This window comes from Engraulis encrasicolus, chromosome 6 (genome assembly GCF_034702125.1).
Source record: "Engraulis encrasicolus isolate BLACKSEA-1 chromosome 6, IST_EnEncr_1.0, whole genome shotgun sequence".
Lineage (NCBI taxonomy): Eukaryota > Metazoa > Chordata > Actinopteri > Clupeiformes > Engraulidae > Engraulis > Engraulis encrasicolus.
Genome location: NC_085862.1, coordinates 33,055,869 through 33,069,122, shown reverse-complemented (window position 1 = coordinate 33,069,122; position 13,254 = coordinate 33,055,869). Strand labels below are relative to the sequence as shown.

The 13,254-nt window shown below is 43.1% G+C and overlaps 1 protein-coding gene, 1 long non-coding RNA gene and 6 other non-coding genes across 9 annotated transcripts in view; 1 reads left to right on the top strand and 7 right to left on the bottom strand.

The window, feature by feature from the left end:
• Positions 1-7,096: 7,096 nt before the first annotated feature.
• LOC134451131 (uncharacterized) lies at positions 7,097-11,104 on the bottom strand. Of its 2 annotated transcripts, none has more exons than XR_010035188.1 (9): positions 11,002-11,104; positions 10,489-10,536; positions 10,112-10,180; positions 9,545-9,628; positions 9,177-9,259; positions 8,307-8,372; positions 7,933-8,014; positions 7,597-7,668; positions 7,097-7,241 (listed from the first exon to the last, which is right to left on the bottom strand). It is a non-coding gene; the product is annotated as an uncharacterized LOC134451131 (long non-coding RNA). The 2 variants fall into 2 exon arrangements; XR_010035189.1 differs by having other exon boundaries at positions 9,545-9,625.
• LOC134451640 (small nucleolar RNA SNORA26) lies at positions 7,376-7,497 on the bottom strand. Its single transcript, XR_010035292.1, has one exon. It is a non-coding gene; the product is annotated as a small nucleolar RNA SNORA26 (small nucleolar RNA).
• Positions 7,755-7,875, bottom strand: LOC134451637 (small nucleolar RNA SNORA26). The gene has a single exon (XR_010035289.1). It is a non-coding gene; the product is annotated as a small nucleolar RNA SNORA26 (small nucleolar RNA).
• LOC134451638 (small nucleolar RNA SNORA26) lies at positions 8,143-8,263 on the bottom strand. The gene has a single exon (XR_010035290.1). It is a non-coding gene; the product is annotated as a small nucleolar RNA SNORA26 (small nucleolar RNA).
• LOC134451635 (small nucleolar RNA SNORA26) lies at positions 8,471-8,591 on the bottom strand. Its single transcript, XR_010035287.1, has one exon. It is a non-coding gene; the product is annotated as a small nucleolar RNA SNORA26 (small nucleolar RNA).
• On the bottom strand, positions 9,385-9,505 carry LOC134451636 (small nucleolar RNA SNORA26). The gene has a single exon (XR_010035288.1). It is a non-coding gene; the product is annotated as a small nucleolar RNA SNORA26 (small nucleolar RNA).
• On the bottom strand, positions 10,318-10,440 carry LOC134451639 (small nucleolar RNA SNORA26). The gene has a single exon (XR_010035291.1). It is a non-coding gene; the product is annotated as a small nucleolar RNA SNORA26 (small nucleolar RNA).
• A 1,193-nt stretch (positions 11,105-12,297) lies between the features above and the next one.
• The window catches only part of usp46 (ubiquitin specific peptidase 46), a 41,883-nt gene continuing 40,926 nt past the window's right edge, over positions 12,298-13,254 (top strand). Inside the window, exon 1 of the mRNA XM_063200195.1 lies at positions 12,298-12,665. Coding sequence (XP_063056265.1) covers positions 12,630-12,665 — 36 coding nt within the window. The 5' untranslated portion in view covers positions 12,298-12,629. The remainder of the gene's footprint in view (positions 12,666-13,254) is intronic.

Sequence of the window (13,254 nt, the reverse complement as noted above, 5' to 3'; positions counted from 1 at the left end):
GACACGTTCACAATGCATTGCTCATCAATAAAGTAATCAGGTCTGATGTGCAGAGCGTCCATGACCAGAATGTCACGTTCCATTCACATCCCAATAGCGAGTCTAATTTAACCATGCCATCGGAAACCACATTCAATCATGAAGTACTTTTCAATGGCAAAGAAAAAAAAACTACCCAACCAAATTAAAAAAATAGTCTTTCCGTTCACTTTCAGAATGAAAAACAGAAGAGGGAAAGTGGGAAGTGAGGAAAAGGGGGAACGGGTTGGGGTGTAGAGTTCATGTGCACGGCTCACTCACGTTTTGTCTGCGATTGCTGCATTGTGCAGCGGACCAGGCAGCAGGCTGGACTTGAGTGGACTGGAGAGGCAAGTGAACTCTCTTTAGCACACCGCCCTCCCGCTGCCAGACTCGGAACCAGAACGGAGAGCGACCGTTTGAACCGTCTGAAGCGGCCCAATGAATATTTCAGTTGTGCGAGAGGAGAGGAAATGATACATAATTCAGGCCTTTGTTCTGCGGCTGACCTGCCACGGGAGGGGTCACGCCGCAGTCTGGACTTTTCAAGACACTCAAGGTTTACTGGAGCTCTTCAAAGAGAATTCAAATACACAGGGGCACGTGCCTCTCTCTCTCTCTCTCTCTCCTTCACCCTGTGTGTGTGTGTGTGTGTGTGTGTGTGTGTGTGTGTGTGTGTGTGTGTGTGTGTGTGTGTGTGTGTGTGTGTGTGTGTGTGTGTGTGTGTGCGTGCGCAGGGAAGCCGACAGGGGGGGACAAAGTCCTGGGCCCAGGGAGAGAGGGGGGCCAAAATTGGGTCCTCATTACATTGTGTGTAGTGGGTGAGGGGGCCCTTTCAAATGACTTTGTCCTGGGCCCAACAAAAGCTGTCAGCGGTCCTGTGTGTGTGTGTGTGTGTGTGTGTGTGTGTGTGTGTGTGTGTGTGTGTGTGTGTGTGTGTGTGTGTGTGTGTGTGTGCGCGTGCACTGAGTTTCGGTCTGTCTGTCTGTCTGTCTGAATCTCTGTTTGTGTCTGCTTCTGCCTCTAGTTCAGTCTAGGCGAAGAGGAAGAGCAAAAAAAAACAAAAAAAAACGTTTCGCTCATGAAACCAAAACATTGCCTGTTTTTTTGTGTTGATTCATGTGCGAGTTTGTCAGACATAGAGATGGTAAAACCGAAATGGTAAACTGGCTTTCGGGCACATGAAGGACAGAAGACACAGGTCCTGGGAGCGCAAGGTGTGTGTGTGTGTGTGTGTTTGTGTACATGTGAGTGACCTTGACTCTTTGTTTTAATGCAACACTATGTAGTTTTATAAACCTTACTGTTGTGCTTTAAAAAAAGAAATGTGTTATCGTTTGAATGACACTTACTGTAGCACTGGCTGTGGTTCCATTGACATGGTCCTCACAGGTAAAGTACAAACCAATCAGTGTCTTGAGAGAGTGTTTGTGAATGATGACATCAACAGTGTGCTACCTTTGTACAGGTATTGCAGTGCGTAGGCAGGCTTATAGCTTACATTACATTTCATTACATTACATTTGGCAGGAACTTTTTAACCAAAGCGAGGACATAATCATAGCCAACATCACTAGCAGCAGACACGAAGTGAACAAGAAATATACAGAACAACAAGTTCACATGCAAACACTATCATAATATACTGATAGGGCTTTTTTGCCCTTATTTTTGACAGGACAGTGGAGGAGAGACAGGAAATGAGTGGGGAGAGAGAGACGGGGAAGGATCGGAAAATGTTCTCTTCCAGGAACACAAGTTCTTAGTAAGTCCTTCAGATAAGCTGGAACCGTTCCTGCTCTGGTTGTGTAGGCAAGGGTCAAGGCTTTGTGCTTGATCCAGACAGCGATTGGTAGACAGAGCAACTTGATGAATAGCGGAGTAACATGGGTCCTTTTGGGTTGAGTGAATACCGCTTCCGCATTCTGGACCACCTGCCGTGGTTTAGCGCACAAGTAGGTAGACCTGCCAGGAGGGAGTTGCAGTAGTCAACATGGGACATGACCGAGGCCTGTACCAGTCGTTGTGTAGCATATTGGGTCAGAGAGGGTCTGATTTTCCGTATGTTGGACATGTCAAAACGGCAGGCCCGGGCGACTGAATTGATGTGGTTGGAGAATGACAGCTGGTCATCAAACATGACGCCTAGGTTTTTAGCGACTTTGTTTGGGGTCACAGTGGCAGAGCCCATCTTGAGGTTGATGGTGTGTGACCTTTTGTCTCTGACAAAACAAGACATTGAGTAATTGAATAATGACCAATCCAACAAGTCTCTACTGCACCTACAGAAAAAAAAACACGAAATCAAATTAACCCCTTTTGCACAGAGCCTGTCATAACCCTATTGTCGCCTATAAGTCTTTATCTGTTACAATATTACAATGTTGTTATGAAGTAGTTGAGTCAAAGAGTGAATGTGCCCGCCGGCAGGTCCATCTGCACAAAGAGGCTACATATGAGGGACTGGTTAACAGGCCACACCAGTGTGCCACACCCATCTCTCTCCTATCCCCTGTATTCTCATCTGCTTCCCCTCTTTTCTTGCCTGATGCATCCTATCCTTTCTTCTCCATCTCTTTTTCCCCCATCCCTTCTTCTCTCATGCAATTAGCGGTGTGGCTACGAGCCAGCCCGGGCTACCACAGCAACACAGTCTCTGCACACAACACCACACTGTTTGCCCAAAACACACTCTCCCTTTCTCCCCTTTGCGTTTCCAAGATAACCATTGCCCGCCTGGGACTTTTTATGGTCTGCTGCGCCCTAAAATAGACAAGGGCCTGGATCACACTCGTGTTTTCATAAACTCCCCTCCTCCTTTCCCCATTTTTCCCCCCTCGGTTTAATCTAGCTGTATCCTGTCCGTTATCATATTATAAACTGCCTGCCTTTGTTTCTGGGCTCTCTGGATCTGTCAGCATCTCCCCAGTGACATGTGGCATTTGGTAAACAGTTTTCGAGAGCTGTTCTGCAGTTCTGTGCTGTGCTGTGGTCTGTGTGTCAAAAAAACGTGCTTTCCAGAGTCAGGGAGGGGGAGGCTGAGAAGTGGCCTACAGAACAGTGCTGCTCGGGGGGATTAGTACAGGAACTGAACGTCTCGCCTGTTTCTCATCTCGCCGCTGACTGTGTGTGCGGACATTTCTATTTGAAGTCAATAGCCCAGGCATAAGAATCCAGCATTAAAATTACAGACCGCATGTTTGGAGACCAAGGAAAAGAGGAAACCAAAGCAGCAGCAGAGAGAGAGAGAGAGAGAGAGAGAGAGAGAGAGAGAGAGAGAGAGAGAGAGAGAGAGAGAGTAAGTATGTGTATTTAGGGGCTGTACAATCAGTAAAATTACAGTCCTTTCCGCAGCTGAGAAGAGCAGAGGGATGTTTCAGAACATGGTGTACCAGAATGCTGAAGCGGCGCTCACAAAGCCAGGCAGTGCTTAATGTTCAGCTGTCAATCGACTAGCGTTCATAATAACTACAGTCCTGGCACAATAGAAGGGGTCTGTCTGTCTGTCAGCTTTTGCCCAGGGAGAAACCACAGTGGCACATACCAAAACTGGGGCCAGCACGCTGCATCATTCTTTTGCTTGCCCATTTCCTTGGCCAGATAATTCAGTTCCATCTCATTGCCACCCCCCTTAACCGCAGATTGTCAACACAGATCACATTGTTGCCTTTGACTCCTCACTTGGTTTGTCCATGGGCTTTCTATTCACACACACACACACCCACCTCCTCTCCTCTCCTCCAACCCGTCCCAAAGCGTATCCTTGAAGTCTGTTGTAAGTCTGTCATTTATCCCAAGCTGTTCTTGTTCCCCATCTCTTTGTTGTTTTTGTGTATGGTGTTGATACTAGGAGAGGGGGTAATTGTCACTGGAATGTGGCAGAAGCATAAACAAAAAGGTGCGCTTATCCACTGAGGGGGCTACAGAGTACTCTAGGCTGCCCTTGGGGGCATAGGTTTCATCCTTATAGAGGAATCTGGCACCTCATTGCAAAGAAGACCCCCCCTTGAAAACATCCCCACCCCTGTGCATCTTAAATGGGGCTTGCATTGAACTTTTGATTGCTACAGTAATTGCCTGTCTTTGTGCTCCAGCCTCCACTCTATGGTGTAGTGACAACAAGAAAAGAGGGCATGGCTAAATGCACAAGAGGAAAAAGGTCAGTAAACTATTGGGTAACACTTCACTTGACGTGTTCCTGCATAACACATTCAGCTGTTGTAAAGTCTGTACAAAGCATTCATAATTGTTTCATGACCCATTCGTACCAACTATTGTATTGTGTTGTATCAAAATAACACTAATCAGAACAAAAAGGGGAGTGTACGCGCGCTGCTTTGTACAGTACCAGTAAATGTAAAAAGTTGTGCAAATGAGTATTTATGTCTGTTTACAATTCCATACGTCCCTGGTGGTCAGTCACACACTAATAGCTGCTCTTTCATGCATGGCTTGAGATTAGTGCCAGACTAAAAGAAAACTTTGAGGAAATTCTCTGAAAAGCTTAGAGTCTAAGAGGCTCTGGTCTCAGCCCATGTTATGTAGAGCAGCTGATTACTGTTGTGTACACTCCAGCAGCATGTATGCATTATGATTCAGTAAGGAGGCCAATGTGGGGGGAACAAAGGGGTCTGCTGACCCGGGCCCACGGAGAGGAATGGGGGCACAAAATTGGGTCCTCATTATAGTAATGAGTCATTACAGTGACTGTATTAGATGAAGGGACCCGGCCCCTTTCACAATTATGTCCAGGGCCCAGTCAAAGCAGTCATGCAGCGGCCCTACATTCAGTCTGAACAGGACCCATGTTGTGACTCAGTGTGGTTTCATTTATCTTCCAATTTTCTCCTTGCAGCATCCGAATAAATTCATAGAACATGTCTGGCAGGACATTCAGACCACCGTCATTCAGCCACATTTCCAAGAATCCAATTTCATATTTTGAGGAAAACTGATATCAGTGTAGGCCATTGTGCGTTTTGAAGGCTTTTTAGACGGATCCCTGTGGCCTGAAGATGGCCGTACTTGGTGGTTCTCATGGATACAGTCAGTGACCTCATGAGTAAACAATGCGGATGATGTAGGTGCACCATAGGGAGCTGTGAGGGGCCACCACACCAGCCTGCTTGGCCACTTTCAACAGCGTGCTGCACTTATCAGGCCACAATCCTACCACTCCACACACACTCACTCTCTCTCCCCCTGTCTGATGCCAGTCAATATTTATTTTAAGAAGCTGATGCCACTGGGGCAGTGACAAGCTGGAAGTGGCATTTGTGTATGGGGTCATTCAATAACTTGACACCATAACCATCATAACATGAAGGCTAGGCGGGAAGCAAAGCTCGAATCCAGCTCGAGGTGGTTTTCCAATCTGTCCCTAATCTCTCCTCAATTTGTTTCCGGTCACATTTTCTAATTGTCCAATACGTAACAAAGGGCCTTAAAATATATTTTATAATAGGCTTGAAAACCCTCCCAACTTTTCAAAACTTAATTATGTTTCTCTAAAATATTTCAGAGGTGGTAATGAAGTGGTCTTTTGTCTTCAATGTTGAGTAATGGCAGTGAGTACTCCTTTTATTCTGTATCCGAAGACCATAGCAGCTTACTTGTACAATTTGTACATGGTCGCACTTACTACTGCCACCATACCACCACTCACATAATCTTAACCGATACCACCATAATCTATTTGTGATCTGCACAAAAGTTAAAGGACCATTCTGCCAATTTCAATATGTTGTATTGCTCACACTACCCTTGACTTGTCAGTACCCGGTGATGCTGCATTTTTCGGCTCAGCCCTTTCCAAGATCTGAGTTATTCTAATGAAGGCAGATTTTGTTTACATTTAAAAAATTCTCCACATAGGCCTACTCTAAATATTTTCCTAAAAGGTATCACTGTTTGCTAGTTGTCTGCTGATGTTGCATAACCTTTTGGATGTTACTGGGAATAAATCGAGATGTTTTTTTGAAATGTAAACAAACACCTGCCCCCATTACAATGACCAGGATCTCGGATAAGGCTGAAGGAAAAAAAAAGGTACTGACAAGTTCAGGCTAGTGAGCATTACAACTGCATGTTGAAATTGCTGAACATATCCTTCAAATAAATGCTGCTTTAATTATAAAAATGAACCCTTTCATGAATGTAACAATTGGCCTGTATACTTCAGCACATACTGTATTCTCGGGTACATGTCCTTTGGGGAAATATGTTGATCTCTACATAATTTGTTGCTTTTGCCACAATTTCACCCTGTGCATAACTTCTTATGACCTGTATACACACCAGTCTGTCATTGGACTTTCTTTACTTCTATTTTTGTAACAATAGCGTAAAAAGGGAAGGGGGAAAATGGCAAGTGATTGTAAATAATGTCCTACATGTGCAAATCAGACTGCTGAGTAGATGCTCTGTTGAGTTTCCTCTCTGTATGCATTGCACATGTGCAACAGAAGTTGAATCTTATCTAAAATCGACATAATACCATGTACTTGTCATTCAAGTGTTCCTAGGCATCCAAACAAGCCCTCACTGGATACTTATGTTAATATGGTGTCTGTAGGCCAACTGCTAAGTTTTCCATTTGTGCAAATGATAATGCATAGAAAATGAATATATATATATAAAAAGACATCAATTGGGAGCGAGAGGTCACAGTCAGAGCCAGAAGATGCTCCTTTCAGTTTAAAATGCATACTATTTTTACATTTTCTATGCAAAACTAGAAGTAGGCCAACCTCACTTGTCAAATTACCCCCATGACCTCAATTACATGCAAACACCGGGTATATGAATAGGACTGAAAGATTCAGTGCCATTGCATGGGTCAGCAGTGTAACATTTATTTACACTCTACAATAAATCACATACTCTTGGGATCACATTACTCTCAATGGGAATAGCATTGACCGGTTAGCATCCTCATCACCTTTTGTGTAAAGACCCATCTTATTCAGACTACATGTACATTTTTTCTTCTCCGTGTTTCTTGAAAATCTGTACAGTTCCATCAAAAAATGGCTTGAAATGAAAGTATTGTAAGGAATAGATTGCACTCAAGCTCGTCTTTGTCTTTTTTTCTTTGTCTTTTTATTCAGTCATTGCAGAGGTCAGACAGACATTTCAGCTACAGGAGCATTCAGTGTCATTTCGAAAAGAAAAGGAGCTTGAAAAGAATCCTCACAACATGGACTTGCAGTCATGGCGGAAACCTAAAGGCAATGGTCAAAGAAAAAAAATTGTGAAATGAACCTAGACCAACATCTTCTCCCACACACTCTTCATTGACAACAAGTTGCGACAGACTAGATCTAATCTCCAGCTGTATTTTAAAAAAATGTTTTCAATATGTCCCTTGCGACAGGATCCAGGTTCAGAGGTTTGTAATCCAAACTGGGTTTTAGCAAGATGTGTCTTTATACCCCTCCGTTATGGCCACTAGAGGCACAGACAGCCCCCAGTGGGCAAAGCATAGAAGGGATGGAAGCACATTTAAGTATGCACGCACCATATCTTTGAGTCAACACAAAATCACACGCGATCACTCCCTGAATAAGTGTTTATTACCTGTATTGTATGTTGAATGCCACTGTCAATTTCTCGTCGTAAAGTCTCCCGTCTCCTCGACAGGCTTGTTACCTGTCACCAAGAATTATACACAGCAAATTAAAACCACAAGAATGAAAAGCAGTTTTCTTAGACGTAAAGCCACATTTTAAACAGGATTGTGTATCTTCCGACAGGATCCAAAGCAAGGAACGGAGTCAGCCTTTGCTTTAGGTTTTTGAAAGACTTCATCTACCCCCCTGTGTTAGTCATTTAGGACACAAAGTCTTAAATGGGCAAAAAAGGGGTCAGCAGCATACTATACAACACTAGAGAATCAACAAAATGGTGACTTACCCATAATGGCAACGGCCTCACTGACTCTGGAACGCCGCTTGGACATGCCCTCCCACGTCACCTTCGGCTCATGCCATTGGGTCTGGATGGAAGGAACAGCAGAGAAGACTAAGAACATAGTTTGACCAGGAATTAAATGGGAATTTCAAGATTTCTTTTATGGCCGATTTACGTTTTTTTACTGGATTATGGACACTACACATTTTAACGCTGTGTATCTTCCGACAGGATCCAAAGCAAGGAACGGAGTCAGCCTTTGCTTTAGGTTTTTGAAAGACTTCATCTACCCCCCTGTGTTAGTCATTTAGGACACAAAGTCTTAAATGGGCAAAAAAGGGGTCAGATTATAATGTATAGCAATAAATGTGACTTACCCATCATGCAACTGACATTTTCCTGCAAAGTAGAGGATATGTTGCCTTTACCTCACATCGTTGGTTCTAAACGGGACAGAACATAATGAGAATGGTCAGAAAGTTGTGGTCTGACGTACGTTTAGGAACATTACCACATTGAGAACGTATGCACATTTTAAATAGTTTGTATCTTCCGACAGGATCCAAAGCAAGGAACGGAGTCAGCCTTTGCTTTAGGTTTTTGAAAGACTTCATCTACCCCCCTGTGTTAGTCATTTAGGACACAAAGTCTTAAATGGGCAAAAAAGGGGTCAGAAGCACATTATACATAGGCTTTTCGTTTACAAACATCCGTGTCGTGAGGGGCAAGGTGCTAAGCAGCCAATCATGAGGTCATTTTTGACTAACAGCAGTTTCCAACAATTTGAGGTTGAACAGTGTGCAGCCAGGGTTGCTCAGCCAGGGATTGTTCACAAACAGTAAAACCATGTATACACCAATAGGGAATAGGGCTGCACAATTAATCAAAAATAGTGATAAATTAGTCAAATCGAAGTCAAAATTTTAATCGTGATTTAATCCTGGCAATAGTGACCAACTTTTGAGAGCGTCCTTGAAGCCAGAACATACTGAGAGGCAGGTGTTTAAGTCCAGAAATATGTCCACCTATGTTTCATGCTATTGCCTTTACATAATTATTAAAATTCATTTTATTTTGCTCAGCCCGTATATAGTCCATTGTTGGTTATGTTACATCTTGTTATAATTTTCAAAAAAATCTGCAAAAAATCAATAATCGTGATTACGATTTTGATCAAAATAATCGTGATTATGATTTTTTCTATAATCGTGCAGCCCTAATAGGGAATCAACAAAATTGTGACTTACCCCTAATGGCAAAGGACATTCAGTCACTGACTATGCAACACAGCTAGGATATGCCCTCCCACGCCACCTCCGTGCCATTGGGTCTGAATTGAAGGAACAGTAGAGAAGAGCAAGAACATCATATGACCAAGCATTTAATGGGAATTTCAAGATTTCATTTATGGCCGGTTTTTAACTGCATGAAGGACATTGTGCACATTTGTTAACGCTGTGTATCTTCCGACAGGATCCAAAGCAAGGAACTGAGTCAGCCTTTGCTTTAGGTTTTTGAAAGACTTCATCTACCCCCCTGTGTTAGTCATTTAGGACACAAAGTCTTAAATGGGCAAAAAAGGGGAAAATGTCAAGTTACAAAAAGGTTGACTTACACATGATGCAATATGCATCATGACACTGCTCTGCTCCAGAGCAGGGGTGTGCCTTTAGCTTATCCCCTGCTGATGTCATTGCTTCTGAAGGGGATACAAAGTAAAGAATGGTAAGACAACTGCAATCAATAATTCACTCAACACAGATCAGGCTGAATGCACGCAAAGGGTCTGACTGAATTCACATTAGCTCACTTCAACCATGCAAAGCCCTAAAGAGTGAACATCGACAAGCATGTCACTAAATGGCAGAGCAGAAAGGATTTAACATACCACAGACCTTGAACATTTAGCTTGCAAAAATATTTCATGTCCGGATTTTTTTAAAACATTTTTTTTAAAACTTATATCAGGCACTACTCAATCTTTTTAACATTGCTCACATAAAAAGGTGTACCTCCCGACAGGTCCAGAGGCCGAGGTGAAGGCCTCTGCCCCAGATCTTAAGAGCGTTATCACTATACCCCTCTGTAATGGCCACTAGACACACGGACAGACTCCAGTGGGCAAAGCTTAAAGGGGCGAAGGATTGCACAAATCAAGTGCTCACTGAAAAGTAAAACTCACCTGATCTGTGTGTGCACATTGAGGTCCTCACAGGTGCCTACGTTGGCAACCACAGAGCCAAGTGAGGGCCTGCCAGATCAGATACATACATAAATGAAAGCAGCAGTTAGTCATTAAATAATTAATGAACATGAATCATTTGCAAGTCAAACCCAACAGCGCAATAGTGTTTTAAATACCCAAAAGTTTACTCAATAGGGTTAATGAAGTGTTTCTTCCGACAGGATCCAAAGTAAGGAGTGTATAGCCTTTACTTTAGGTTTTTTGAGAGAACTACTCTACCCCCCTGTGTTCCACACTCAAGACACTGATTAGTCTTAAATGAGCAATATAAGGGGCTAGGTGAATACATCAAGACTTCATTCATCAAGACTTACCCAATGTGCCATTTTCCAGAAACCCAGAGTACCATTCCAGACATTGCCCTATTGAGGAAAAGGGTGCATTGACAAAATCAATAGAGAGCCATGTTATACTGAACGCACAAATTAAATGACATTTTCTGTATGAGGTCAAATCTGGAATACAAGACCACTAGCATGGGGTGTGCACGTGGTCTTCACTAGCTGCAGCAACCTAACATCCATTTGTTGTGAGGCTCATTGAAGTTTATGACAAAACAGATCAGGTGCATCTTCAGTTACCTCTTAAAGTTAGTTAGCAGAGGTCAAGAAAGTACATCAGCTAACAAATATTCAGAGGGGCCAACGTGTCGAGTAGACAAAAGTAGCTAGCCGCGTGCTAGTTGCAGTGAGCTGTGACTGGACTAATTTGTAAAATGCCACAATCCTCTGCATGCTCAAATCACAACTCAACCACACATATCCAAACCACTTAACACGTGCTAAATGTTATTGAAATAAGAACGATTCACCCCCAATAAAACGTACATGGGTAACTTTTCCAACAGAGCCACCGTGCCCGTGGTCTACTCCCGTCAAACATGGAGCTTCGAAAGACAGCGGAAGTGAATTAGCACACGTGACCTGGATGCTTTATAGAGTTCTTCAGCGGAAGCGGAAGCATGTAGTAGATTGTAGTCTTTCATGTTAGCATTTAAGGACGTCCTGGTTCCTATCGGCTTCCGGCCTCCATTGGGAATGAATAGGGGTAAATTTCAAATAAGCTCCGAGTGCAAGCACGCGCTTAGCGAACCCCCGCAAACTGTCGAGGGTGTTAAAAATAGGCTGTAGGTATGACATGGTTGATCATTTTGTGTCAAACTTCGACATAAATACGATGTTGCGTCCATATGCTAAACCCGGAAGCTTTTGGCGACTACAGAAACGGCGCCAGTATCTAACGGCATGTACGTGCGGAAGGTTGTACCCATGGCAACCAAAGGAAAGTATGTAGTTCGGAAGTTTTAATGATCAGAAAGGGGTTAGCAATATTGAATTATAATCGTCATGATTTAACATGTGAATACACCAACATGATGATACGATCCGTTCCACTAATGAGAAAGGGATGCGGGGACACGCTAATGTTCGTTGTTGCCGTGCAACTTATATTTTTGCCAAACCTGAATCTCTATGGCGTTTTGCAATGTAAAAAATCGCCAGGGAACCGGTAGTCCAAACGCCGCATACAAGTTGACGTCAACGCTGAAGAGCTCTATTAAAGGGAACGTGCGCCTTGATCCTGGTTCAGTGAATGAAATTCATGAATGAAAGTTAGCTGAAATGTGGAAAGTGGATGATTAGAATTTCATAACAGATGTATTTTTTTTTTTAAATAAATGTAATATAAAATACAAATGATTATTAATGCAAGTGTTTTTTTTTTAGCAGACAATAGCCAATGAAAGGAAGTCATCAAACCCACTATTTAAATATTTCCAAATGCATCTCACACAAGAAGTTGTCCAAAACGGATAAACCAAGATTTTTATAACTTTGTTGTGTGAAGTAGTTTTTTTCCCCTAAGTCTCAAACCTCATTGTGACTCTCCAGTCTTCATTTCACTCATCTACTTTAAAACAAACCTATTTGCAACACCCACACATATCACAAGACTTGTACGTTTTTAGGAAAGGTCTATGAATGTTCATAATCAGATTTAGTCAGGATAGGTCTACCAAAGATGTCTTTCAAAGATGAATTTTCCTTCAGCATCTTTTTTTTCTCTCGTGAGTGGGCGGGGCATGCGAGGTCCTTGCGTCTAGGATGTAATCCATTGCTAGCAACCTGCCGCCGCTAGCTGCTGATGTTTACTTTAAATACAGCCGTCATTTTTTATCAAGGACACTGTAATCGGTAGCAAAATGAAATAACTAACTCGTATAACCAAAGACCGTTTTCTTATTAGTTTTGTGCACATAGCACATTCCGCACACTGGTGCTACGAACGACGATTATTGCCTGGTGTTTAGCCGTGGCATTTGCATCTTTTTTAACAACTGGGATTGCAGCCTGGCCTCCTGCCCGTGCTGCGAAATACATTTTCCACCATTGTCCTTTACTTGAAATCATGTTTATTTCACAACGATGGATGTGAGGGGGACCCTGTAAACTAAATGACTGTCAGAAATATCGCCTCCATTTGTAATATGGTGAGTAATGTCTTGCCCTTTCAATTGTTAGCTAGCTCTGTCACCTGGTTCCAGCTAAACTAATGCCGTTTGTTAGACCACAGACAAGTGCAATGATAAGATGTTCATGTATGCGATGCCCGGTGTAAGTCTATGGAGATATTCTTGACTGGAAACTCAAGGGATGGAAACACACAATGTCAAGCGGCCTTGCAGTGTACCAGACAACATATAATGGCCTGCATGCACTGAAATGTTGCATGCAGAATGCCACATTTATTACATAGTCTAGTCTGACTGGAAGGGCATTGGAAGCGTCATCCGCGTTCAAAAGTTAAAGCGCAGTGCAAGGCATAGGGGAGAATTCATGATGTAAGGCAGCCGATGTTTTGACAGTGCAGAAGTAGGTTAAGCTGTCTTCAAGGCAAGCGGTCACCCGGTAAATCTGTCGTTAAGGGACAAAGTTTCCGGTGTTTGGCTTCACCAATTATATTTACAATTTAAATACGGTCAAGCGGGCATACAAGAGGCACCTGCACCGCGCACCTGCAGTGAATGTTCTGTGATGTTGAGTCACGTGTTACAGTATCAGCTGCGTGCCTCTGTAGGC